At 35.4% G+C, this 25,497-nt stretch overlaps 1 protein-coding gene and 1 long non-coding RNA gene across 9 annotated transcripts in view; one reads left to right on the forward strand and one right to left on the reverse strand.

Annotated features, from left to right (window-relative positions):
- On the forward strand, window positions 6,494–11,326 carry LOC105161163. 8 transcript variants are annotated; one of them, XR_002286980.1, is made up of 6 exons: window positions 6,494–6,936; window positions 7,294–8,188; window positions 8,815–8,989; window positions 9,243–10,443; window positions 10,552–10,945; window positions 11,046–11,326. It is a non-coding gene; the product is annotated as an uncharacterized LOC105161163 (long non-coding RNA). The 8 variants fall into 8 exon arrangements; XR_847749.2 differs by having other exon boundaries at window positions 9,243–9,390; window positions 9,456–10,443; window positions 10,552–11,326; XR_847748.2 differs by having other exon boundaries at window positions 9,243–9,390; window positions 9,467–10,443; window positions 10,552–11,326.
- The window catches only part of LOC105161214 (protein ILITYHIA), a 28,210-nt gene continuing 15,344 nt past the window's right edge, over window positions 12,632–25,497 (reverse strand). Inside the window, 33 exon segments of the mRNA XM_020693099.1 lie at window positions 12,632–13,171; window positions 13,551–13,629; window positions 13,779–13,911; window positions 14,009–14,188; window positions 14,508–14,702; window positions 14,899–15,081; window positions 15,162–15,258; window positions 15,386–15,544; window positions 16,046–16,158; window positions 16,648–16,719; window positions 16,863–16,985; window positions 17,060–17,197; window positions 17,314–17,424; window positions 18,121–18,235; window positions 18,322–18,381; window positions 18,464–18,570; window positions 18,656–18,707; window positions 18,797–18,903; window positions 19,186–19,299; window positions 19,386–19,508; window positions 19,612–19,782; window positions 19,855–19,957; window positions 20,229–20,307; window positions 20,429–20,498; window positions 20,589–20,699; window positions 21,657–21,830; window positions 21,909–22,100; window positions 22,182–22,292; window positions 22,364–22,420; window positions 22,544–22,666; window positions 23,954–24,101; window positions 24,194–24,271; window positions 25,413–25,497. The exon segment at window positions 25,413–25,497 is cut by the window's right edge and continues 40 nt beyond it. Of these exon segments, the coding sequence (XP_020548758.1) occupies window positions 13,132–13,171; window positions 13,551–13,629; window positions 13,779–13,911; window positions 14,009–14,188; window positions 14,508–14,702; window positions 14,899–15,081; window positions 15,162–15,258; window positions 15,386–15,544; window positions 16,046–16,158; window positions 16,648–16,719; window positions 16,863–16,985; window positions 17,060–17,197; window positions 17,314–17,424; window positions 18,121–18,235; window positions 18,322–18,381; window positions 18,464–18,570; window positions 18,656–18,707; window positions 18,797–18,903; window positions 19,186–19,299; window positions 19,386–19,508; window positions 19,612–19,782; window positions 19,855–19,957; window positions 20,229–20,307; window positions 20,429–20,498; window positions 20,589–20,699; window positions 21,657–21,830; window positions 21,909–22,100; window positions 22,182–22,292; window positions 22,364–22,420; window positions 22,544–22,666; window positions 23,954–24,101; window positions 24,194–24,271; window positions 25,413–25,497 (3,803 nt within the window). The 3' untranslated portion in view covers window positions 12,632–13,131.

Genomic DNA, 25,497 nt, shown 5'->3' on the forward strand with positions numbered 1-25,497 from the left:
TATATGTATAATCAGAGCATTATAAATAATTAATAATTAATACAGACCTACCCCCTTTCTCCCTTCTTTAATGCACCCCTCCCACACACACAGTACTGGTTACATGTTTTGGTGAATTTGGACTTACATTCACTTTTATTTATTAAACACAAACAGACGTTACGATTAATAAATATAATTTTTAAATTATAAAAAATTTATATATAATTACACCAAATTTGATAAAAAAGGCAATGTAATATATTAACCCTTAATGTTATCATGATTTCTTTGGTTTTTGATTTTTTGTAATAGTGATGTGCAGTTATTTTTATTGGTATCTACAAAACTATGTCTGTCACAGCCACCTAACTAATTATAATTAAAATTAGGATTAAATACAATTTTGGTCTTTTAATTATAGTCAAATTTCGTTTTAGTCTTTTAACTTGTTAGGGTTTGGATTTGATCCTCTATGTATTTTAATTGCTCAATTTTGAGACTTTTTTTGCCAGAAAAATATCCATTCTGCCGGACGATGGCCGTGAACTTCAAATCCTTGGATCTCCACACCACGTTGATGAAAATAGCTGGGACTTGTCTCGTTAGAGTCGCAAGGAAGAGGCGAGTCGAACTGTGGTAGTCCGCGACCGCCGTTCGTATGGACTGCAGCAAATTGACGCGAAGAGGCTGCAGCGGTGAAGGTGAAAGCCCAGTTTTTGTGGTGATCGAAACCTGAAATTGATTGAGGGGTTTTATTCGTCTTGAGCTGGGGAGTCGAACGGTATATGTGGCTCTCAGCAATATTGAGTGACGACGGCAAATTTTTAGAAAGAAGGTAGCGGTGAAACTAGAGCGAAAATATATGTTTTTCCGGCGAAAAAAGTCCCAAAATTGAACAATTAAAATACATAGAGAACCAAGTCCAAACCCTCACAAGTTAAAGGACTAAAACGAAATTTGGCTATAATTAGAGGACCAAAATTGCATTTAATCCTTCAAAATTATTCCGTATTGATCATTAATTTTAGTTTTATATAATTAACATAAATTATGATAGAGTGCAATATAATTAATTACTTACAGTATAGTTATGCATGTGCTAGAGCATGCACTATTTTTGGAAAATCAATATTTATATATGTGGCTAATTAACTTATTTAAATTTTATAAATCTACCACTAAAATTAGTTAAATAAACAAATATATATATATATATGGCCCAGTAATCAGAAGAAGAATCAAGGCAAAAGATTTTAATGTCTCTTTTTGTTCTTTGTAAGCATATATATATAATTGTAACATTTATTACTCTTGCAAGTAAGATGGGAAAATATTAAATATTTGCAAAAGCTCTTAATTTTCTTTGGAATCAAGAAATTCATATCCCTTTTCCTCCAAACAATTATTGTTTTAATATTAAAATATTTCAGAAACATATGACTTTTTGTTATATATAATTTATTATAATTATAATTAAAAATAAAAAATTATAATAAATACAAATTAATAATACTTACGCATCGACCATTAATTATTATTCATGCACACGAGTTCAAGACGCTAGCCCTAATGAGAAATCATGAAAGATATTTTGATCGTTGCTGAAATTATATAAAGTACTGGTTTTATTTGATCATAGATTCACAATAGACACAATATTGATTTATTATGATTTTTAAACTGAAGTAACCCTTTACTTTAATTATAGGGTTTAAATTAATTTTAAACTTATGAAGCAAATTAATAAATTGATTAATTTAATTAATTTATATTTAAGACAAAATAATAATAATAATTATTATTTTCTAAAAGAGTAACGTACGTGGGGGAGGCTTCTATTTTGTTTTCTTGTGGGAAAATTCCATGTCCCAAGCATGTGGACCTGCTACCTGCACCTATCTTCACAATTTTTTTAATGCAAAAAATAATTAAATATTTTCGATTATTAAATAATGATTAAAATTAATTAGATGTGAATTAATTAATGTTTTTGAGGTTCCATTAATTCTCGAATCTCGAATGGGATTCAGCCCCAAAAAATAAATAATAATATAATAATTATTATTATTTTAAGAGGGGGGGGGGGGTCAGCTTCTTTAACTCTCCAAGTCTGGAAGTCTGGAATTTTGACTCTTCACATAGTTTCATGTGCACAATGACTTTAATGTCCTCTCATATATTATTAATTAGGTACATATTTGTTTGTTGTTACCCCTATTTTATTATTATTATTATTATTAGAGATAATTACACTCTCCTCTCCTGCGATTTGATGTAATCACACGTTGTTCTCTGTGGTTTGAAAAATTACATTTAGCACCCCTGAGATTTACTTTGGTCTAACAAATAAGTCCATCCATTAGTCAAGATTTATTGAATTTGCTGATATTAACAAAAAAAACTGAATGAAAATTAATATTTACCTTCAGTTGACCTATTACTCATTTATTGAAGGTCAAGAATTTTTTTTGACTAAAGTACCCTTATAATGGTGAAGATACACATACTTCTTCACACGCATTAATACGTGAAGACGTAAGTTAAATTAGTAATAAGTCAATCAGGAGTAAATATAGATTTTTAATATATGGAAGCAAAAACTCATGGGTGTTAGATGTAATTTCTCAAACCATATGGGGTTTACGTGTAATTACACCAAACTCAAGATAGCAGAGTGTAATTATTCCTTATTATTATTATTATTATTATTATTATTATAACAACAACTAGATCCAAATGTTCATTTTTCATATTTCCATTCAAAGGGCAATTTGGTAAATATATTTAAAAAAAAAAGGCTTTTATACGGACTCTAGTCAGTCAGGTTTATCCAACACAATATTTAAAATCGAGCTATGAGAACAAAAAAATATATAAGGGTTAAAAGTAAAATACCCCTGTATTAGTGATAAAGAGCAAATTACCCTTTGTGTTAAATAAAAACGCAAATTACCCTCCTGTGAATCAAACAATGTAGCACACTGCCTCCCTGCACGAACTAAACGTTGGTGTGAAGGATGAAAGACAAAAATATCCCTCCTTATATTTGAAAAGACTGACTGCTAGTCAAACTTAGAGTTTCTATTGTCGACTTTGTTTCTGGAGAGAGAGGAAGAGAGGCGACTGAACCATGAACCCTATTAAAATGACTGAATATTAAAACGAAGCAACTCGGTAAGTATTTTAATAACTTTATTTTTATTTTTCTGTATTTTCTTCATTTGGAAAGCAGATTAGGGTTTAGTATGTTTTATACCTTTTTTGGGGGATTGTGGATTTTGTCATGTGGAGTAACGATACTGAAGAATTGGGACTCAAGTGTCACCCATGTAATTGCCTCCACAAATGAGAATCGGGCATGCAGAAGGACACTCAAATTTTTAATGGGTGTGTTGGAAGGAAAATGGATTTTGAGTGTTCATTGTGAGTAATTCTAAAGCTTCAAATGAGTTCTACAATTCTCTTGATTGAAGTCGAATAATCCTTACTACACTTTGAATATATTTGGTTATTTAGATTGATCTCTATAATGTGTTTGTGTTGATACGGGGATCAAGGCTTGCTTGGAAGTTGGAGAATTAGTTGATGAGCATCATTACGAGATTTTAGTTGACATTTATGGAATCGAGGATGGACCAAGGCTTGGTAGATTAAGATTTCTAAACAAGGTTATTTTTCTGCTGCTTATTTTTTTGAAGTCTTAAAAAATAAGTACTCTCAATTGAATTGAACAGAGTATAACTACCCGGTAAAATTGCAGTAGTGCAAATGCAGAGGAATTGAACAATTGTTTTTGTTGTATGTCTTCATTTACATTTAGGGATTAAAATTGCATGGTATTAAGTTGGGATATCTAACATCAAGCCTGTTCAATGAATTATGCTCTTTCTATTTTATCCCTTCACCTTTATTTTAAAACTCATTTCTGATCACAATTTGCAGGCTGTAGCAAAAGGAAAGAGAAAAAGCAGAAATGTAATACAACCACCTACACCTGCACCAAGCTTTGCAATCCATGTATGCTCTTCTTTATTAAAATATTTTTAAATAAACCCAGTTGCAGCAATATTTTTCTAAATCCAAATTTAATGCAATAACAAGTAGGCTATCAAGGCCCTAGAAATGCATCCTTGTTGGGGAATGATACTCCAGCAACTTTTTCAGTACTTGCAACTAAGAGATACAACAAGAGACAACTATTTCACAAGTTTTGGACAAAATGAAGTAAAGATAAAAGAGAAGACAAGAAGAGTAGTTTAGACTGCATCTTTATCTTGTTAATGGCCTTTTTTTTTTTTTTGGGTAAATGGTCTGTTCCTTTTCTAAATGTGGCAAAACTTGTCTATAATATGACACTCAATGTTTGTAGATATGGATTTCATTCAAACTTGCAATGTGGCAGTAAAAACAATATCAGGTTTCAATCCATTCTAATGGAATTCAATTTTATATTTTTGTCAATTTTGTTTAGTGTTTGTGCTTAATTTTTCTGTACATTTTCAGCTTCCATTTCTGAAATTTAAGTGAGAAACAAGTGGAAGAAGGAGAAATTACAATAACAGATGAGCAAGCTGGTGCACTTTAAAATACAGGGGGTAATTTGCTCTTTATCACTAACACAGGTGGTATTTTGCTCTTAACCTCTTTCATTTGATGAAGGAGGGGCAGAATTGTTAAAATATAAAATAAATATGGCCCCCAGCTGCAACATTGGCATGTGTGCCACACCTTGGACTCGCATGGGTCTAATTGCTACAATAAAATTTTCACGAGGTAATTTGGTATTTTTTATATCACAGGGGGTATCATGCACATTACCCATATCACAAAGGGTGCGCTGCAGTTTTCCCAAATATATAAGGGTAAATTAGGAATTATATTGAAAGAAAAGTGAGGGAATAGTACCACATAAATGAAACTAATCAAAATGACATTTACACCCTTGATATTAGGTCAATGATACGGACACTATCTAAAATCAAATTTAATTACACAAATACTCTATTCAATGTAAAATTATTGTACATTCTTGATGTTGGAGTTGTTATTACAAGTACACCCTATATTATGTGGCAAGAATTTACTTGTAATTTTACGAATGACAAAAGGTGTTTGTTTAATTAGACCGCACTTTAGGTGTCGATAGAATTTAATTAACCTTATAAAGATGCCACTACATATACATTTTTTTTTGGGTCATTTCATGTTTTCTAGGATAAATTACTGTGTGTCGAAAATTTTGGAACAAATAATCAATTAAAATTCCAAATAAATTGACTAATAATTAGGTTTCAAATTAAAGTTCATAATAAATTTGAATTTTACATATATCTAAGATAATAAATAAGCCCGCACTAAATTTAGGCATTATGCATTTTATGAGTCAGTTCAAGATAAGTATAAATTTATTTATTCTATGTTGGATCGGTTAAATAGGGTCAAAATATATTCAAATACAACACGTCAAGAGACTAATTTATGTCAAAGTCCATGGTGTGTAAATACAATTGAAGTGAGTCCAAATTTTTTAAGTGCTACTCGTGCCTATAAAAAAGATGCCATCACTGTACAACAAGTCAACACACAACAACACAAGACTACAACAAATCTGTATGTCGTGATGAAAGTGTTGCAATTGCAAAGGTTCCATATCTTCCTCGATATTAAGTTTTCAAGCCTACCACAATTCAAAATAACATGTAATTTGCTCCACACAACCGGAGGACATTATGCATCTACATCCAAAAATATGTTGTAAGCCCTTCGATCGATATTCGAGGGTAAGAATCATGGGATAATCTTTACTTCAGATACTGTTACATCTTCTTAAATAAATTATAAAACTTCGTTTTGTTTTTATTCTTGTAAGCCATTTTTGCAAACTCAAAAATTGTGTAAACAATTTCATCTGCATCCCTTAAAATTATGTCTAATTATACAGTTATTCCATACATTTTTGTAAAATTACAAATACACCTCGTAAAGAGAAGACCATGTAACTTATCTCAGGAGGTACTGATGTAAGTTTTTGCCTTTGAGGGGCTGCTGATGTAAATTACAATTACAACTATAGAGGGTGTACTAGTAATTCTATAAAAAATAAAAAAAATTTGTGTAATTAAATCTAATTTAAGGGGTATCAGTATAATTTACCGAAGTTAATTTAAGGGGTATCAATATAAATGCCTATTTTTGCTCGTCACAAATGAAAAAAATAATAATTTAAATTTAGAACAAGCAAAGTTTTTGTGAAATCAAAATATTAGTTGGTCTTTAGTTCTATATTGATGATTATATCTTTAAATGTACAATTAATTTATTGAATTTTTATATAAACAATAATCGGAAGATAATAAATAACAAAGCATATATATTATAAATTTGGAAGTTTTTGTAATGTTGAATTTGTTAGGGTGTTATATGTACATATAGGAAATGTTAAGGGCAATATGGACATTTCACTCCTACTTTTGCAGGTTGAAGACCAACTGACAATCAAATTGGGTTAGTGGATAAAGTGACTGCATCACAATATTGTACCCCGTGATGGAATTGTTCTACTTTCCATTTTTCATTTACTCCCGATAATGGGGCTTTCATGAATCGTCACCGTTGATGATGGGCTCTCAATTTCTCTGCCATTTCCCCCTTCCAATTTGCCGTAATTGTTATAGTCGGTTCTTGGATGATGGTTATGGTGATGGTAAAATTCTTTGGTGGCGGTGTTTTTCCGGTGGCCGGAGCGGCGGCTCGCGGTGGGATTGGGAGAAGAATGTAAACCCCAGGCAGCGCTCCAGATTTACAGACTCTTATGTGGCGGAGGAGTATGATGAGGAGTATAGTTTCAGAAACTCAGCGAAAGAGAGGATTTGGTGGTCTGATGAAGACGACGACGAAGACGACGAAGGGTTTGGGATTCTCGAAGCTTCCATTGGGTTTAATTGGGTTTTTAAGGTAGTCTTTTGGACTCAATTTTTTGCTATATCTTCAGTGCTATTAATGTAGAGTTAAGATAATATTATCCCATAGTTGTAGTGAATCTTGGCAAACCCATGAGAAATTCGTTGCTTGATTATTTTATACTCACCTGTCTTAAATTTTAAAGTTCACATGGGCAGAGTAGGGTTGAAAAAGTGAGAAATTTTACGATTTTGTACTCTTAGGCGCAGTAACTAGTGATTTACAATTTCGTAAGATGCATTCTAGGGCAACTCATTTTCAGCTAATATTTCACTACACATGATGCTAAGTAGTCATGCCGGGAATTTTGTTTGCACTTTTTATGATGCAATGGTGTTAGCTTTACTGCAGATTTTTCGAGCCTTTGGGTGGATGATTCCTGCAGTTATCATCTCGTTGCTGCTTGGAACGGGACCTGACACTATCATCATGGCCTTGGCACTACCCCTTGCCCAATCAGCACTTTCTTTGGCTGCTGAAGCATTATTGGGAAGGGCCAATGAACCCCCAAGACCAAGACCTAAGAACAAGAAGAGGCCTTTTGTTGGAGCCACAAACCGTACTAGAGTGAGAAAAGAAAAAGAATTCCGAACTCAGAAGGGAAAGGAAGCTGGGAATTATAAGTCATGGGTAGATGCAAATAATATTTCTACCAAAAATGAGAAATGTAAACAACAAAGATTCAATGGATGGGACGAGCTAGATAATCAACAAAGAGTGGATAAGGAACCTCGTGTTGGATCTGCTAAAAACGCAAATGAACCAAGAGCTCAAGCGGAAGTAAAATTAAGGAGGAGAACAAAGGGAGATACTCCACTTTTGATGAGACTACTGATTGCAATGTTCCCCTATCTGGGATTTTGGACAAAGTTGTTCTAATCTACTTTAGTTTGCATACGAAGACATTCCATTCTACTCTATTTTGCTAATTTCGTTACTACAGTTTCCAGCCCTTATCTATTGGCTTACTAGAGGATTGTTTACAGTGTATATATATATATATATCTATATATATATATCCTGTTTCCTGTTTTCATAAAGAACGAATACTGTGAAATAATACTACACATAGTAGTTTATACAGTCCTTGTTGAATCTGAATCTTGATCTTCGAGTAGAAGGCTTGAAGTTATGCGCTGTATAGGATATGATTTCAAAGTAGATGAGTTATGGATGAATGCATCCCAGAAAACGTCATTCCTTCTATTACTGAAGACATGAAGTATGAACCTCCAGTATTGGAAAGGTGATTTTTTTTTATCCGACCGTTTTTTCAATTTTTCTGTAGATAATGTGGAAATTAAATTTATTTCTCCTTTTTTCAGCTTAATTATTATGTTCACCTGAAGAAATATAATAAGTATTAACAAAATAGGTGGAACATAAATATTTCATTTCCTCTTATGGCATTGCTTCAATTTACATGCATGACCTTTTTGTGTGACATTAGTTCTTCACTGAAATGATAGCATTTCTTCTGATTCACAGCTGAAATTTCTTTTGCACTTAAGACTTTAGTTTCAAGACTATGCTGTGAACTTTTAGATTCGTAGTTACATATGAGTTCCTTTATGCAGTGCTGCTGGACCACACAGTGTAGAGTGTAGTCAATGGTAGAGAAGTAGTGAACTTCCCAGCAGCAAATTACCTTGGTCTTTTAGGGCATGATAAGCTACAAGTAGTGAACTTTGGTAAATGTGGTAACTTAGAGTTTTGTGCATTTTAATGTGGTAACTTTGGTAAATGTGATAATTTAGAGATTACTTCATTTTTCTCTTGTGGCAGATAAGTAATCTCTTCAAATTAATTCTTTGAACATTGATCATTTTTCCTCTTTTTCCTCTCTTGTTTGGGCGTTGGTGGCTCTTACAGTGACGAGGGCGTCCATTGGGGAATACAAAATGGCCTTCACCTCTCTAGGAGTACTGTTGTTTATTTCAAGCACAATGACATGTTGTCTTTAGAAAGCATTCTGGAGAATGTTACGCACGAGAGCAGACGAGCTAAGAAGCTTAGGCGTCATATCATTGTAGAAGCTGTCTATCAGGTATTTTTTCTTGCAGCCGTAACATTAGTTTTAATTATTCTTTGTGTCTTGTTTTTTGTCTTCGTTGAAATTTCACTGATATGGTGGGTGTTTGTGGGAGATGAATTCTATTCAATATGGGAAAATGAGGACTTGTGCTGTCAATATATTTGTGTCTTCACTCCTATTTGACTTCCATGGTCAAGCAACTTACTTCGGAGTTTTGTGCTGGATCATGAAAAGTTTTCTTCTGACTGATCTGGTGTAATTCCAGAATTCTGGTCAAATTGCGCTACTGGATGAAATCATCAAATTGAAGGAGAAATACCAATTCTGGGTATACTAGATGAAAGAAATTCTTTTGGAGTTCTTGGAAGTACTGGTAGAGGTCTAACTAAACATTGCAAAGTTCCAAAGTTCCAGTAAGTTCTCACCACCTTGCTGATTAATTGGTTGTATAATTTTGTCATCTTCTCCATTCCACTAGTTTTTTGCTAGATTGCGAAGGTGGATATTGTCACTGCCTCAATGGGACATGCATTGGCTGCTGAAGGAGGGTTTTGCACGGAAGTTCTCGAGTGATTGATCACCAGGGGTGCATGTTTTTTGGTGTCCATTATGAATGCAAATCCGAACCCTAGTTTTGGGAGATTGAATGGTCTAGGTTTACCTGCTGTGTCTTTGGCTGGCAAAAGGATAGGTATTCTGGATGCCTCCCTGAAACCAACATAAATGTGTACCTCATCAGGAACTCTAGTAGCACTTGAGTAGGCTTCCTGTGTTTAGGGTGGTATACGCATAAAGCATGTCTTAAATAATGGAAAGTAGTGGCTCATTTTAGATGGCCTTAAAAACCTCAGTTATCGCACCTTTTATATCATACACTCTTGCATAGAAACACATACATATTTCCAACTCAAAATAAAATTGGTTTTATGTATTAGGTTGGAGCATTCAACCTTCAACTTTGTTGCTAATCCCCTAGGATGTTTCAATTGATCCATTTTCCCCTTTCATGCATTTTTTGTTTTATTGGAGGAATGGGCTCCAGTGTTGCCTTGTTCGTTATTTTTGTCAGAAACTAAGCATCTGAGCAATCTTTAAGGAATTGGATGCATCTTTATCCTATAAGTTATTTATATCCTTGTAGATAGTATTTTCTTTTGTCAAGTAGTTTTTATGTCTCCCTAACAATGGTATGACATCGTCATTGTAAAATTTCTTGCTGGAGAATTAGAGAGTTTCAGTGCTTGTTGGTACTTGCTAAATAAATTGGTAGGATATTGGGTAGCAGAATGTGTTCCCATAAAAAATTCTCTGCCTGATATCATGTATGGATTACAGCAGGTTTGTCAGACCTCCAAGGCCTTGAAATAGTCAATGATCTGGAATCACCGATAGTTTTTCTGAGACTGCAGAGGTCCACAGGATCCATAAAGGTTGATCTTCGAGTTGTGGAAGATAATGCTAATCATGTAAGTGGTCTCAACTCTTAAGCCATGTCTATGTGTCTGTGTTGGACCTGTTTCACTCTCTGCCAAAAATAAATATGATGCGCTGAGAACCAGATGATGTGTTTGCAGTTATTGAAAGAACACTCCATCTCCGTTGCAACTTCAAAAATATCAACAACAGACAAGTGCAAGTTACCTGCTGGAATCAGATTATTTGTTTCTGCTGCTCACACAGAATATGATCTGAGGAAAGCGTGCGAATCATTAAAGAAAGCCACAGTCCTTTTATTGGCAGGGCAGTGAATCTGGCTTGTGGATGTAATGTGAAAGGTCTCTTGGCTGGACAGCTCTATTATGGAAGCCACAACACAAGACAATGAAGAAATTGCATTCTCCTCTGTGCCTACAAGTGAGAGCTAACTTTGATAGCATTTCATGTGTTGCATCTCGACGTGCCTGTTACTGATAATGATGGCATTTGCAAACTCGGGACCGCGGAACTTGAACGTCTTTGTGGTGTTAGGTTTGGTTTAATTATGCTGCTCTTGTATTCCAAAGTATACTACAAATTGAATATAGTTTTTGATTGTGCTTTAAATGCAATTTTATGTTTTATTTACCAGAAACGTACAGAGTTATGAGACACAGGCTCTTGGGAAAAAGGGCTGCTGGTTTTCTGGGTTATTGGTGGATTTACAAGGTTATCTGACAGTGTCTTGATCATCAGACACCTTAGGAAATAGCGTCGTTCTATCATGTGAATTGTGTTGTTGGATCTTAAACTTGATTTGTATTTGGAGTTCTCAGACTGCAGAAGCCTAATGTGTTAAGTTGATGAATGTACAGTGTACTCATTCACGCATTCTACATTTTAGTACATGTTATAATAGTAGTAACGTTGTATTTTGATTCTTTTATTACTAATTTTCATTTAATCTTCTACTTCTTTTCTTTCTTTTTTCCCCTTGTATTTTGTGTTGGCAATATGAGTTGAAAGTATACTAAACTTTCCTCTTTCCACTAAATCAAATTTTTAATTTTGAGCTCAATTCACAAATAATAAATCACAAGGGACTCACTAAATCTCAATTACTTGATAAGTCGACATACTTTAAGGTTGATTGTCCATAAATTATAGAATTCTAATGCTAATTGCCCACCTGTTTCATGATATTATATTGGTTTCAGTTGCAGTTCTGCTCAGCTCTCCTAATTTTTCTCACAACATAGTATTTCCTAAATCTAACTTTTATGAAGTCTCATAAGAATTAATTTCGTAACAAACGCAACTCTTATTTATAATTTCCACTTCCAGAATTAAAGAGGATACGCCGGACTCAAGACTCAGTAGATGATTGTTAAAAGAGTTTAGAGGCAACTGACATTGAAAAATTTATATACATACACAGACAAAATTGCAGAATTAGTCCTGCATATATGGGGGAGTGGCAAAATTAATCCCATAAATATTGAAATTGATAATTTTAGTCCTATAAGTTTCAATTTAGTGGTAATTTTAGTCCTTCCGACCAAAAATCTCCAAATATTAATCGGACAAGTTGGCGTTTAGGGTTCCGATTGCCAACTAAGTTTGAATTAAATGCACAATATCCTCTTAAGATATTGACATAAGAAAAAAATTAAAAATAAAGGGGAAAAGACTATCTTTCGCCTTTCTCTACCAATACGAGGGGGGAAATGAATGAAAATGAAAATTAGTTGAAAGGGAGTGAACATATATGAAAATTGGTTAATGATGGGTTGGCAAAGGCGAAGCTACTGTTAGAAGGCCGGCATCAGGATCGTTCATTAGAGGGAGAAATTGAAGGATGGAATGCTAGGATTCGAATTAAGTCAATTTGAACCCTAATACTTCAGCTGAATTTGAATCATAACATTTCATCCCTCAATTTTCCCGTCTGGTGAATGACCTCGACGCTAGCCTTCTGGCCAAAGCTTCGCCTTTGCCAACCCATCATTTCCCCTCAACCAATTTAAAATTCTACGCCCCAATTTGTCCAACTAAAAAATCTAACAATTTTTTGTTAGAGTGATTAAAATTGCCACTAAATTGAAACTACAGGATTAAAATTATCAATCAAATACTACGGGACTAATTTTACCACCTATACATATAGGACTACTTTTGCAATTTTGACTTTTATGTATTAAACTTTACATTGAAAAGAAAAATAATTTGATATTTATCTGAACGAAAACTTATGTGTTACATTTATTTCAGCTTTCAACAAATTCTAAGTACTTATACCACCTTTCAACCGCAAGACGCCAAACAAAGCGACCAGCAATTTGGATGCTCAAATCAAATCAAACCAAAGCATAAATACAAAATCTATGAAATCTCACACACCCCTAATTCAGGACATTTGAATAACACTATAATTTTCATTAGCCGTAGATTTCATTGTTCCAGAAACGTTTATATAGAAACAGGATCTCACTCTGAGTTCCTCTGCAAGGACAAAATGGCTGTCGACAACATCAGCAATTACAAAACAGAGATGAACCAGGAAGTGCCCTTCTTCAGTGGGTGTATACTTGAGTATATATGGGTGTATCGGATCCTCTTAACAAAAAGGGGATTCCGGGGTATTAACTTGACCCCGTTTCTCCCTGCTCAAGAGATTCAAGAAACCTTCAACGACGGGCCCAAACTGTATAGGTCAAAACTGCACTTCAAAGTCTTAATCAGCCACTGACCTCACCTTCACTCTCTTCGCTGTCATCACTGTACCAATGGAGCCAGTTATGTCGGGATTGTTAAACATTTTACATACTTGAGAAAAGCTTGCAGTCTATGTCTAATAAAATTTGTACCAGAAAACAATGCAAAGACTTTAGACCACATCATGCACCATTAATTTGCGAGATTCCGTTTATTATGACATCAGTGGTACATTTAAACATCATTAAATGAAGGCTTAAGATGAGAAAAGAAAGGTTAAATTAGAGGCACACGTAATTGCAGAAATATTTTGCATAGAAGAAAGAACAATTGTAACAGCCACACAATTTCTTAAATATATGGGTACCAAGAGTGCAAGAAAAATAGCATTAAAAAGCATCCACTAAGATCCGCAAGAGGTGAGATGAACAAAATTTCTCACCTGTGTTCCGGGAGTTTTGATATTCTTCTAGCATCCAAACCTGTGATATATTTTTGTGCAGCTTGAACATATTCTGTTCCTGGAAGACAAGCAGACCTGGAGTTAGGAATGAACTAAAGCAGGGAAGTCCACATCACCAAAACTTAAGCAGAAATCTGGATCATGGAGTTGGCTTCAAAATTGGAAATCAAGATAACTTAGCGGCAACAGGAAGCAAGAAATGCATACCCTTTGACAATTGGAAGCTGTGCAGAGCACATCTTTCTGCAGCTAGCCTAACAGGCGTAGATCCATCCTTTAGGCATTCAGCAAGCGCAGGTCCAAATAAAGAAGTATGAATTATGAGCCCCTGGGCATTTGCCTGCATAAATTTTCAAGATTAAGTAGTTAAGGTTTACATTTAATAGAGTTACATAAAATAAGCTACTATTGTAGTCATGATGATGCAACATATGTACTTTGGCAACTGCCTTCAGAGCATTTAAGGCCCTTCTTCTGACTTCACTTGAGTCATCCTGCATTGCCAATACCAAATAGTTCAAAGTAGCCACATGCGCAGCAGTGTTTGAAGGATCATTCCTGATTTGATATAGAAAAAGTCTTCCCAAAGCTCGAACTGACGATTCTCGAACAGGGAACTACATAAAACCAAAGTATTAGAAGCATAAGGCATTACCAAAAAAATATATAACTCCTGAAAATTCAATAATCAGAATGCCAACTCCGTTCTAATATACATGAAACTGAATATAGATAGGCATTGCACCTAGCAACCCATCACAAGCCATCGTTGGCATAATAAGTGTTAAAGATGGCTCCTGGCACAAAATAACTCCCCTAAAATTATCATTCCACTGTGATGGCAAATTGATGTTTAGAAAGTCCTATTGTGTTAAAGTAACTTCAATTGGTGATAAAATTTCATGTGAAAATTCAAGTGATAAAACAAGGACATACCTTTTCATCCTTCATTGAACTTTTCAGACATTCCATAATGCTTGGAAACAATGGAGAGGCACAAACTATGGCAGCATTATGCCTAAGCATGGAAGATATAGCAAGAATAGATCCATGCCTTGTAGTCCAAGTAGAAGAGGAGGCTGAATCTGTTACTCCCGTAAGTACTTCAGAAATCTGAGCGTTTTCCAAGTACTGTCACACAAATATCATTACTCATCAACACATAGAACACCACTTTCCTCTTGACCTATGAATAATACACATATATAATTTTAACTGGGACCAGACTTTCTAGAATAAAAATTATTTAAGGTCCATGGAGAATAAGAACAAGTTCATGAAATAATGTCATAGGTTATAATAACTTGCAAAGATTACTGCCATTCACCTGCAATAAAATTCCCAAGATACTGGCAGCAGAACTTCGTATTTGATCATCTTCACTATATATGATATCATTTAGCTGGGTATGGACACGTATTATAACCACACTACTTAAACTTTTCCCAGCATTCTTTATCACGCCTTCCAAAGCTGTCAATATTGCCTCCCGAATTGCAAGATCTGATGCCTGGTAACCAATAATGAGTTTGATTATATTCTAGAGATTTAAGCCCACTTGAGCATGAAAGATGAATTTCTGAAGTTCACCTGCAGACCAGACAAAAGATCACCAACTAAGGGATCGATCCTGGTACTGAGAGCACTAAGCTTTCCAAGGGCGAATGCAGCACTTGAACGTACAGTCCTACAACACAATATAGGATGGTGAAATGAAGGCTTAAATAAGTAAATTAGTTCTCCATGCCAATATCACTCCACGGGTAAAGGCCTAACAGATAGCATTAAATTGAGCAAAATTCCCATGAACTAACCTTGTATTGTCTTGTAGACACTTGACAAAAGTTGTTTGAAGTTGGGGAAGAAAAGGCTTTAGTGCAATACCACCCTTCTGTATCATGATACTCAAAGTTGACAGAATTGCACTCTTTACTTGCCAAGGAAATCGGTCTCCTATGATGCGAATCAGTGGGCTAAAGAAAAGCACATGTAAGATTAATGTGCGCGTTCAACTTACTTTAGAAACGTCAAAGGGTCATGCAAGGGACAAACCAGTTAGGAAGCTGATAACTGTGTACAGAATATGATGACATTTGTGCAGTAAATTAATTTGTCTAAATATTTAAGTGAAAACGTATTCTAATGAAAAATATAATATATAAGTACACACATAATTATTCTGATATTAAAATACTTCAAATAGAAAAGGACATCACCGAATTAGAAGTAGATTTTCTCTTTGATAATATAAATTTGAAAAAAAAATATATATATACAAAGGTTTTGTAAGATAAATTAGCAACTAAGATTCCCACAAAGCATGGTCAGAAATAATACTAAATCTCCGTGAAAAGTAAAAATCAGTCCAAGAACCAAAATGTTTTATATGTCAGGAAAACCCAAAGAGAAGTATCTAATTGAGCACTAAGCAGCTTCAGCTTAAACGCGTGAATAAAAAATATCATATCACATACCCTGTAATTGGAATAACGAACTCTTTCAGAGCCTTTTCACTTGTCACTTCTATCAGCTCGCCAAGACCCAAAGCTGCCTGTTCTCTTAGTTCAGCAGATCCACTTATAAGACCCTGAGAAACATAAAATTACACATCAGGTCTTCTAAGAAGCTAATATAAGAAGAATTTGAAACGAAAACATACAAGAAAATATGATATGACATCAATCACAGGCTTCATAAGCATAACTGTTATAATAAACATGAAACATACGGCTTCTAGATTCTTCATTCAATTATTCAAAAACATAAAAAAATAAGAAAAACAATTTTGAAAGTTCCGAGTTGATAACTTAAAAAATGATTAATATAGTACCACTCTCCAGAAGCTGCACGCAGAACCAAGAACATTGACAAGAAAAATTAAATTGCTGCATAGATTTGAAAGTGCTCAGTTGCTATTCCAGACAGCAATTTTCTTGGGGGGGGGGGGATCACTTTATGATATTTATTCTGTTTCTATTTTGTTCTTTTTAGCCCCTTTTTGGTGAGGGCCGAAAACCAACTACTTTCAGACTGCAGATATCTAGATAATCAACTTCAGTGAAATTCGATTTAGTACCTGGAGGAAGATAGGTAGTACAGGTTGAAGAGCTTTTGGCAGAGCAAATCCAGGTATTAGAACAGGTCCTCCCTGTATCCAAGGAATAAATGCTCATAACTTAATCATAAATAACTGATCTTCAGCAGATGAATTTAATAAAAAAAAATTCCGTATCTCATTCAAGGTATCTTCCATCTGTTGCAATTACAAAATAGCAGACTGTCAAAACTTACTTTCTTCTTTCTGCGTTCTTTGTCCCTAGATGTAGACACCGCATCCCGGACCAGCTTAATATATGAAGGAAGAACCTCTTTAGGCACTGAATTTACAACCCTCAGCAATGCTTCCCATGCAACCTATAGAAAATGTCACAGGGTGAAAAATGCAGAACCTAAACTGATACAACACTAGATATCCTTTTGGACATTACCGCAACTGTAGCAGAATCGGGATCACTAAGCAAAACTATCAAGGTAGATATCATGTTTGGTGCTTCATCAACCAGATACAATTTGCTATTCTGGAAGAAGTACCCAATCAGATACGAAGAACTTCTTCTTATCGAAGCCTGGAAGAATGAATAAGCAATCAATTAGGATTCTTTGCTAGTAGTTATTTTATTCTTTGTGCAGGACTCAGAGGTGGTCCAGAGAATATTGCAGGTCAACAACAAACATTTCCTGCCTGATTATCAGCAACGCCTTTTAGAAGCTCGGAGATCAAAGAATCTGTGCCTTCGTCATCAATAACCAAGACGACTGTTTCTGCTGCCTTCTTTGCCAACTCCTGAACATTCTACAATTTCAAAGAAAAGCAGAAGCATAAATAAACATCACTTAACCACATAAATAAGCAAGATCAAAATTAGGTAATGGAGGCAGAGAACGCAACAGCATGTATGATTAAATATTTTCAGTTTTGGTCATCTCATTCTAAGTGGGCAGAATATTCAGTTAATAAGTATTTATGCAATTTCAAATTATATAATTAAGTATCTAGAAGCATGGACACAGTCTCATATATTGTGCAGGTAACCAAGCAAATTGGACATTGTGCATCAATTATATGAAAGTTGCGACACAAGAGGGAGTCATGCTGACTAATACAAATATATTAGGGGTCATTCATTAGATCTCAAAGTCAACAACCCATTTTTACTTCAGATTGTTGTCGGTTAAGAATTTGATCATAATTCACTATTATCTGAGGTCAAACACAAGAATCATTCCCCCCCCCAAAAAAAGGCACCTCTATTCTCATCTTTAATGATGTTTATGTAATTATAACGATACTTTATAGATCTCCATTGGAAGATCAGGAAACCACAAAGTGGGAGGAGTTGTCTTGACACATGTTGATGAAGGTGAAGGGAACAAGACTCTCTATCTTAAAACCCCTCGGGTAACACAAAACGTGAAACTGGTTTATTTTTGTAACTGAACAGTATGCTGTTAAATATTTTAAGTGTTGCAGATCAGGAGCACCACATACCTTATCATCATCGCCCATAGCAGCAAGTAAAGCAGGAAGGACAGTACCAAGGTGGAAATTTAGACCAGGTCCTGCAACCTCAGCCAGAGCTCCCAAAGCATGCGCATTGAAGGCGCTGTAGGCAAACCAAGATATGTTGGTAAAAATGTAGAGTACTGTCCATATAAAAAGTTCAAGAAATCTGCAAACGTTTGTACGTACGACAGTGGAAGATGAACGAGCTTAGGGAGGATATGAGGTAGCACAGCAGTGGTCCTGACACTATAATTAACAAAGATAATTTAGTATTGCAACTGTTAAAAAAATAATACAAAGCAACCACAGATATGAACCTAAAACATACCTCAAGATTTGCTTTAGGCCATCTAGAGCAGTATCAGAGGTTTGTTCATCCTCCAAAGCATGAAGAAGCGTTGGAACAATTTCATCGATTGCTTGCATACCAGCACTCTACATAACCAAAAAACATGAAGAACTTTCATTTTACAAAGTTACGCATCAACCAAATCTTTTTATAGGTATGTTGAAAGGATACCTTGTACAGGGTACTGAATGCTAAGCCTGCAGACTCGCGAACCTCAGGCGTGCTGTAGAAAGCGATAAACAAAAGGAGGGTATGAGTAATCTATGTACCATGTTCTGCAGTTACATACCCGAAAAAAAAAATGATACAGACTTATCACAAAGCGCAGTCCGGATTGTAGGAATTAGCTCATCCATGAAAGTTAGCAACTGACTCTTTCCAGCCGTAGCCATCACTTCACTTAGACCAATGCACACACCCTGCATCTCAATTTGTATAAATAGTTAAAATAATGAAAAATATTTAAATATATAACCACATTTCTTACAGATTCCAAAACTGATAACTACACAAAGTTAGAGTAACAAATAACAGTTAAAGAATTTGTTTATTGCTATGTATATCAGAAATTGCTTCTTGTGAATACCTAAGATTGCAATTAAGCAACAACAGCTCAACCACATATTCAGCCATTTAATTATTAAGTTGGGTGCCAGGTGAGCAAAATATAGTTTGCAATAGGAAAGAGAAGAAACGCTCACTTGTCTTCTGCTAGGATTCGGGTCACTAAGACCCTGTGCTAAAATTGGAACAATCAGAGGAAGCACTCTGTCACCAAGCTTCCTGACAAGCTCACCCAATGATCGTCCAGCAACCTATTAAGAGAACAATTTTACATGTCAATAATATGTTCACTAAATTACATTTCTTCAATCTCATGAGACAGCATTTAATAAGGCACCTGTCTCCTCTCTGAAGAAGATGAAGCCAGAGAAGTGATTAACGTGTTCATTAACACTGGCATTATTTCCTTCAGAGTTTTTGGAGTGTTTGCAACTATGGTCTTCCACACATGCAATGCAGCCTGGCAGAACATAAAGTTAAAATATAAAAATACTATGACGGAGAAAAACTTGGAATACAAAACCAAGAGCAGAAGTCATAATAAAGAGTTAACACCACTATACCTGCCGAACAGTTATGCTGACATCAGTACGAACCATATACAAGGCAGCAAGAACTTCATTACGCTTTTCTCTTCCAAGAACTTCAATAATAGCCCGTCCTTGTGCTTCAGTACTAGCACCTTCGTCATCACTGCCACCCTCCAGAAGTGCTTTTCCGGAGGTTCCAGCAACCTAAATAAGATGATACGATTATGTAGCTTCAACAAGGGAAAGAAGACCAGAAAGGCTGTGAAGAGTACACACCTTAAATAAAAGATCGCCTAATAATTCCACAGAACTCTGTCGAATTCGCCAGTTATCATTGAATATACCATCCTCCACAGCAGGAAGGAGTAGTGGCAGAGATCTGAAAACATATAAAGGCAAGGCCACTCCAGATCATAATAGTTAAACTTAAAACTGAAAAGCCACCTCAAGCAGTAAGAATACAGCAAGCTATTAAAGGTAAGTTTCAAAACTTTTATGTGGAAGCATCATATCGTTTGGCCACACGTAATGCAACAAGTAAATCATATGAATACAGGACCAAATAGTATCGAATTAAAGTCAATCAAGATGCAGAAATATGAATGACCGCTCGAGATATAGAGGAAACTATATCGTTCATAAGCACATACGTTGTTGCATAATGCTCAACCAGGACATGCCCAGCACTGAGTGCCGCATCACGTACAGACTCATTCTCATCAGCAAGACCTGGACAAAAAGAATGCTAACATTACAAAAACTCCAGTAAACATGAAAGTGAAGCCGTTTGACCAGAACACCAGCTGCATTGAGCATTCATCTGAACCATAACTTGAGGAGCGGGGCTTACCATCTAAAATAGCAGGGAGAACCTGTTGCAAATAGTTCTGGAACTGAACACCTAAAGATCTTGGCAGATACTGCAGGACAGTTTAAACGTTTCATCAAATTATATAGCCTGCATGAATTGAAACAAAGATATACAGAAACCAGTGAAAAACAATATTCACCTTGAAAAGCGTTAAGTAACCATCTCGAACTGAAGCTTTTGGGTGAGAACAGTTCCTTATAATGTCAGGAAGTATGTCCTCGAAATACTGTGTCCCAAGTGCAGCTAGTACCTGAAGACAGAAGACGCAGCATATCGCATCGTCACTTCCATTAAAAATAATAAGAACCAAGAAATCATCCTTTCACCAATATCCATGCATAATATCAAAATAATAAATCACATCTCAAAGTATGAAGAACAACCACATTTCATCAACTTGAGAATATTCTACCTAAAAGTCTCACTTAAATTAATGGTGTGAAACACCACTAACTCTAAGCCGTTAAACATAAAGTATTTGCAAGCATTGATAAGTGAAGCAACATTTTTTCAATTTCTGAAAGAAGTAAAAGAAGATTTTCTCCAGAGTGTCTTTCTTTGTCAGGTATACAGGTAAGCAACGACAAACTTCTGCAATGTTATAACATAGGGGTACTGTGAGCAGCACCCTTCAATTAAGCAGCAGAATATCAGATTCAATTGGCTGTGAATGTATAATATCAAGAGTGACTTACATCTGACACCCCTTGAGATTAGTTCTAATTACACAAACACGCTCCGCCCTTCGTAACATTACTAGTACACCCCTGAGGGGTTATTAGTGTTATCTATGGGGTATTTGTGTAAGATTTTGCACTAGGTGGTGTAGTTCTAATTAACTACAGCCGTAAGGTGTACTAGTAAATTAAAAAAAGGCAAGGGGTGTATCCGTAATTCGAACATTAGTGTCAAATAGATGATATGTTGGTCAGTGTGCAAAGGCAGTTCAGAAATTGATCTCAGCTTAAACAGTAATCAAAACCGTGATTCAAGAGTAGCTCCAAAACAACAACAGAGTCCCACCCATTTCTAGAGAGCATGAGCCAAGAAAACCCTTCCCCCTGTGCTTCAAATGGAGAAGCTCAAACACAAATGAAAACAGAATGAAAGTAATCATAATAACCATTGTTCATACAACCAGGAGTATAATGTACTTTTCAAACAAATGATGAAAATGAAAAAGAAAAACAAATTACTATTTTCTTACCTCACTCAGTCCTTGAGCGGCTCCAGAACGCTCAACATTGCTACCATCAGACTTCAGAGTATCTAATAACCATGGAACAAGATCAGGGAAGTTCTCTTCTCCCATTCCTCTTATGAGAGAACCAATCGCCCTTGCAGCAACTGATCTAACTTCAGGAATTGGATCAACGAGAACCTGTTAACAAACAATTAAATTTTAATATAAATTCCTTCTCTTAACAATTGGCTACAGTAGTTATCAATAAAAAGTTACCTTTTTAACTTCAGGGAGAAGCAAACCGATATAAGGAATCATATCCTTCGGCTCTGTAACTAACGAACACATGTTCCCAACTATTTGGGCAGCCTTCTTCTTTGTCTCGGCACTCCTTTCCCTCAGCCCTCTGTGGACTATGGGCACCAAGAGTGCAAGAGAAGGAGCATCTACAGTATTAATGAAGGTTGTCTGCAAAATTCAGAAGCCATTAGAAACCCATTTGCACTAAGACGACACACTCCACGAACATGAGTGAGGTTGATATTTTACCTGGAGAAGAATATCAAGAGAATACTTCGTATAATCATTAGGATCCGTGAGACCCATCAAAAGTGTGGGGACGAGTGCTGCTATTTCTGGATTTTTAATCACGCTCCCAACCTAACCGAAATGGAGACTCATCAAAATATAATAAAGTGCACTAATTGAACTTTGAATAATTTCTATTTTACCTGCTGAAGCGCTGTTTGCCCAGCTGACTGAACTTTGGGGTGAGTATCTGTAAGTACCTGTAGTAAAACCGAAAAAACAGCTCAAATCTAGCAGCCCATCAACTGAAACTTCATACATGCGTTCTATGTGTGTAAGAAGCAGAGAAAGACAAAAGCCAGAGGAAATCTAAAATCAGAAACCTCCGTCAACTTTGGAACAATCTTGGGAAGACATTGAGAGAGTTGCTGTGGAGCACAGTAAGCCATTGCACCTAGTAGCTGTACACTGCTTTGCTTCGTTCTCCAAGCTTTATCTTCAAGACCCTGACATGAGAAGCACAATAGTTAACCTTTGCTCACATGCTTACAAAATGAAACTGATCGGAGGACACCAAATTGAGAAAGGATGAAGGAATAATGTTAACTCCCACGGAAGCACAAAACTCGAAACCAGCTTAATCGACTCTTACCATTATACTGTGGTGTTAGCATAAGAAGATATCTTAGAACGCATATAGAGAATTTTTCTGTCATTTCCAAAAGATGGCCCTTATATTTTTCCGTTAAATACCAATGTTAAGTAAAAGCTATATGTGATCAGTAAATGATGTGCAGATCTTGAAAAGCAATATTGGCGTCTTGATACAAGATGGAAGCATTTACATGGTTAAGACAGGAGAATATCTTCCGTTACAATTAAGATGGCAATATTATGCAATTCGAAATTTAAGTTTTAACCTGATCTCCTAACTAAAAATTTGGGACCAACTTGGATTTCACTACCACCTCTTTCAGATATTCTAGATTCACAAAATTTGTTATTGTGTTTGAATTCTTTTTGTTTCTATTAAACATTATCCTGAATTTACACGTGGTGTAAAGTTCCCTAGAAACAAATGAAAATGCTCAACAATCTCTAAACTAGCTCTGTACCAGGACATGAAACTAAAACACAACCAAGACATGCAAGTATATAAAAGTAGAAGTTTTTCAATCATTCCACTATATGATGAAGTTAATAAAATTTGAATGGCTCAGCTGAAAAAGTCATCCTTGACATGTACTTATACCCAGTACTATATATATATACATATATCTCAATCTGGAACTTGGGGAGCAATCTAGATGTGAGAAGTCAGGCAGGGCAGAGGAACATTTCAACAACAGAAACTGATATAATAGATTACTATTTTGAAGATATGAAGATCATTTTACTAGAAACCAACAAACCACGAAATTCGAACAAAATTCCCTTGGCAAGTCCAGTCAGAGGGATCCAACAGCTAAGAGTTCAGTGAAATTTGTCAAAATCTGAATTTCAGATGATTAAGCAACTGCAAACACATCAAGCTCTGGATACAATCTACTTCAGAAAACTATCATACTTTTTTGGAGGAGACTAACAGAAGAAAATTAGTCCGACATCCAACCACATTCATCTACAAGTTGGGAATTATATCAACATTATAATCAACCAAGTCTCACAAAATCAATCTCAAGTAGTTAAAGTTCTACTTTAGCAAAACCAAGTTCATCGAGGGAGCTGGTACATGCAAATGAAGACGTTTAGCAAAATCAAGTTTACTTGGGAGCTGGTATGAAAATGAAAACCTTTAAAAGGGACGGAAGAACCAGTTTGACTCCTTGAGCACTAAGTTTTGACATCATTGCACGTGCTGCACCCTCAGCAGCTTCTCGAACAGCAACAACTTGATCAGAGAAGGATACAAGGAGTAGGGGTAACATCTGAATCACATACCTGAAGGAAAAAGAGGGGAGGGAGTTCATCATCACTCTGTCAGGAGTTAATACGGGAGCAAATGTTTCACATGATAATCTCAAAACACGTACGGTTCAAATAATCTCCCCAGCTTTTCACAGAAACATTCAAATGCCAGCAAAGCTCCTTCACGGCTTTTAGCAGAATTTCTGCAGTGCAAAAATATGACAGCATTGTTGCTGGATCAGGGAGCCTGCTGATTATGAATAATTCCCACAATCCGATACCAAAACCATTGCCAAAAATGATCAAGGTGTGTAGACTACAGAATGGTTGAGAATATAAGCATGTTACTCCACTTATGAGTATACAAGAGAAAAGAAAAATCCACATATATAATGCAATATGAGAACTTATTGGTCATCCAAGTCCCATTCCAGTGAGTTTCTTCTTAACAGTAAAGATATCCATGTTTGCAAATTGCAATTCAACTTCTTCAGTATTAGAATTGACCTGAACTGTATGCACCAATTATATCATACTAAATTATTCTTTTTCAGTTGTGATTTGAATGAAATATTCAAACAGATAATTGAAAAGACCTATATTGCATTCCATACATGATTGTCATCATAAAATTTCCAAGTCCCTATGATCTTATGTCAAATTCAGAATTCAGGTGACGAAAAGTAGGAGTTAATTGTAGAGACCTTGGTTGATGTTTGTACGGTACACAGTACCTCCTCCCTAAGGTTTAATATTCATTGACAGATTTCCTTTTCATTAGGCCACAGCAGCAGAAAGAGGACATCAGGAAAAACAAACAGTGAAGATCCACTTTTACCCTCAACAATATGGTCTCGTGTAAATGATGAATATAAACCCCCAGCAACGTTTGGTTAAATTTACAAAATGGCACCTAAAGTTTGTCCAATATACAAATCTCTCCAGCAATGCTTAATATTTGTAACTTATCATAACTATTAAAATTACTTTCGATAGGATAGCACACTTTGAGATTTTGAAATTTGATCTTAAATTTTTAAAATATGTAGCAAAATCTGATATTTTCTGATACAATTATAAACATTTTACTCTAAAAATATTCAAGAACACATTTTTCTAGTACCTTATCTATTGCTTTTAATTTACCTTGATAACATCCGGTCACGAATTAAATTATAAGGAAAAAATATACAAATATTAGTTAAACTGACTCGTTCTTGTAACCACAAATTCAAAAGCCTAGATCCCTGCTTCCAGCTGTTGCTCAACTACTGTAACCGTGAGGTAAAGGAAAAGAAGTAAAGAAGTCAACAATTATGACATGAAACTCTCTCCAAATCAAACCTGTCTGAAAGCCCATCTCGTAAGGCTGTCACAACATTATACTTCTTCAGACATGATATCCCAAATCCTTTAACCACTCCAGCTA

This window comes from Sesamum indicum, linkage group LG4 (genome assembly GCF_000512975.1).
Source record: "Sesamum indicum cultivar Zhongzhi No. 13 linkage group LG4, S_indicum_v1.0, whole genome shotgun sequence".
NCBI classification, from domain to species: Eukaryota; Viridiplantae; Streptophyta; class Magnoliopsida; order Lamiales; family Pedaliaceae; genus Sesamum; species Sesamum indicum.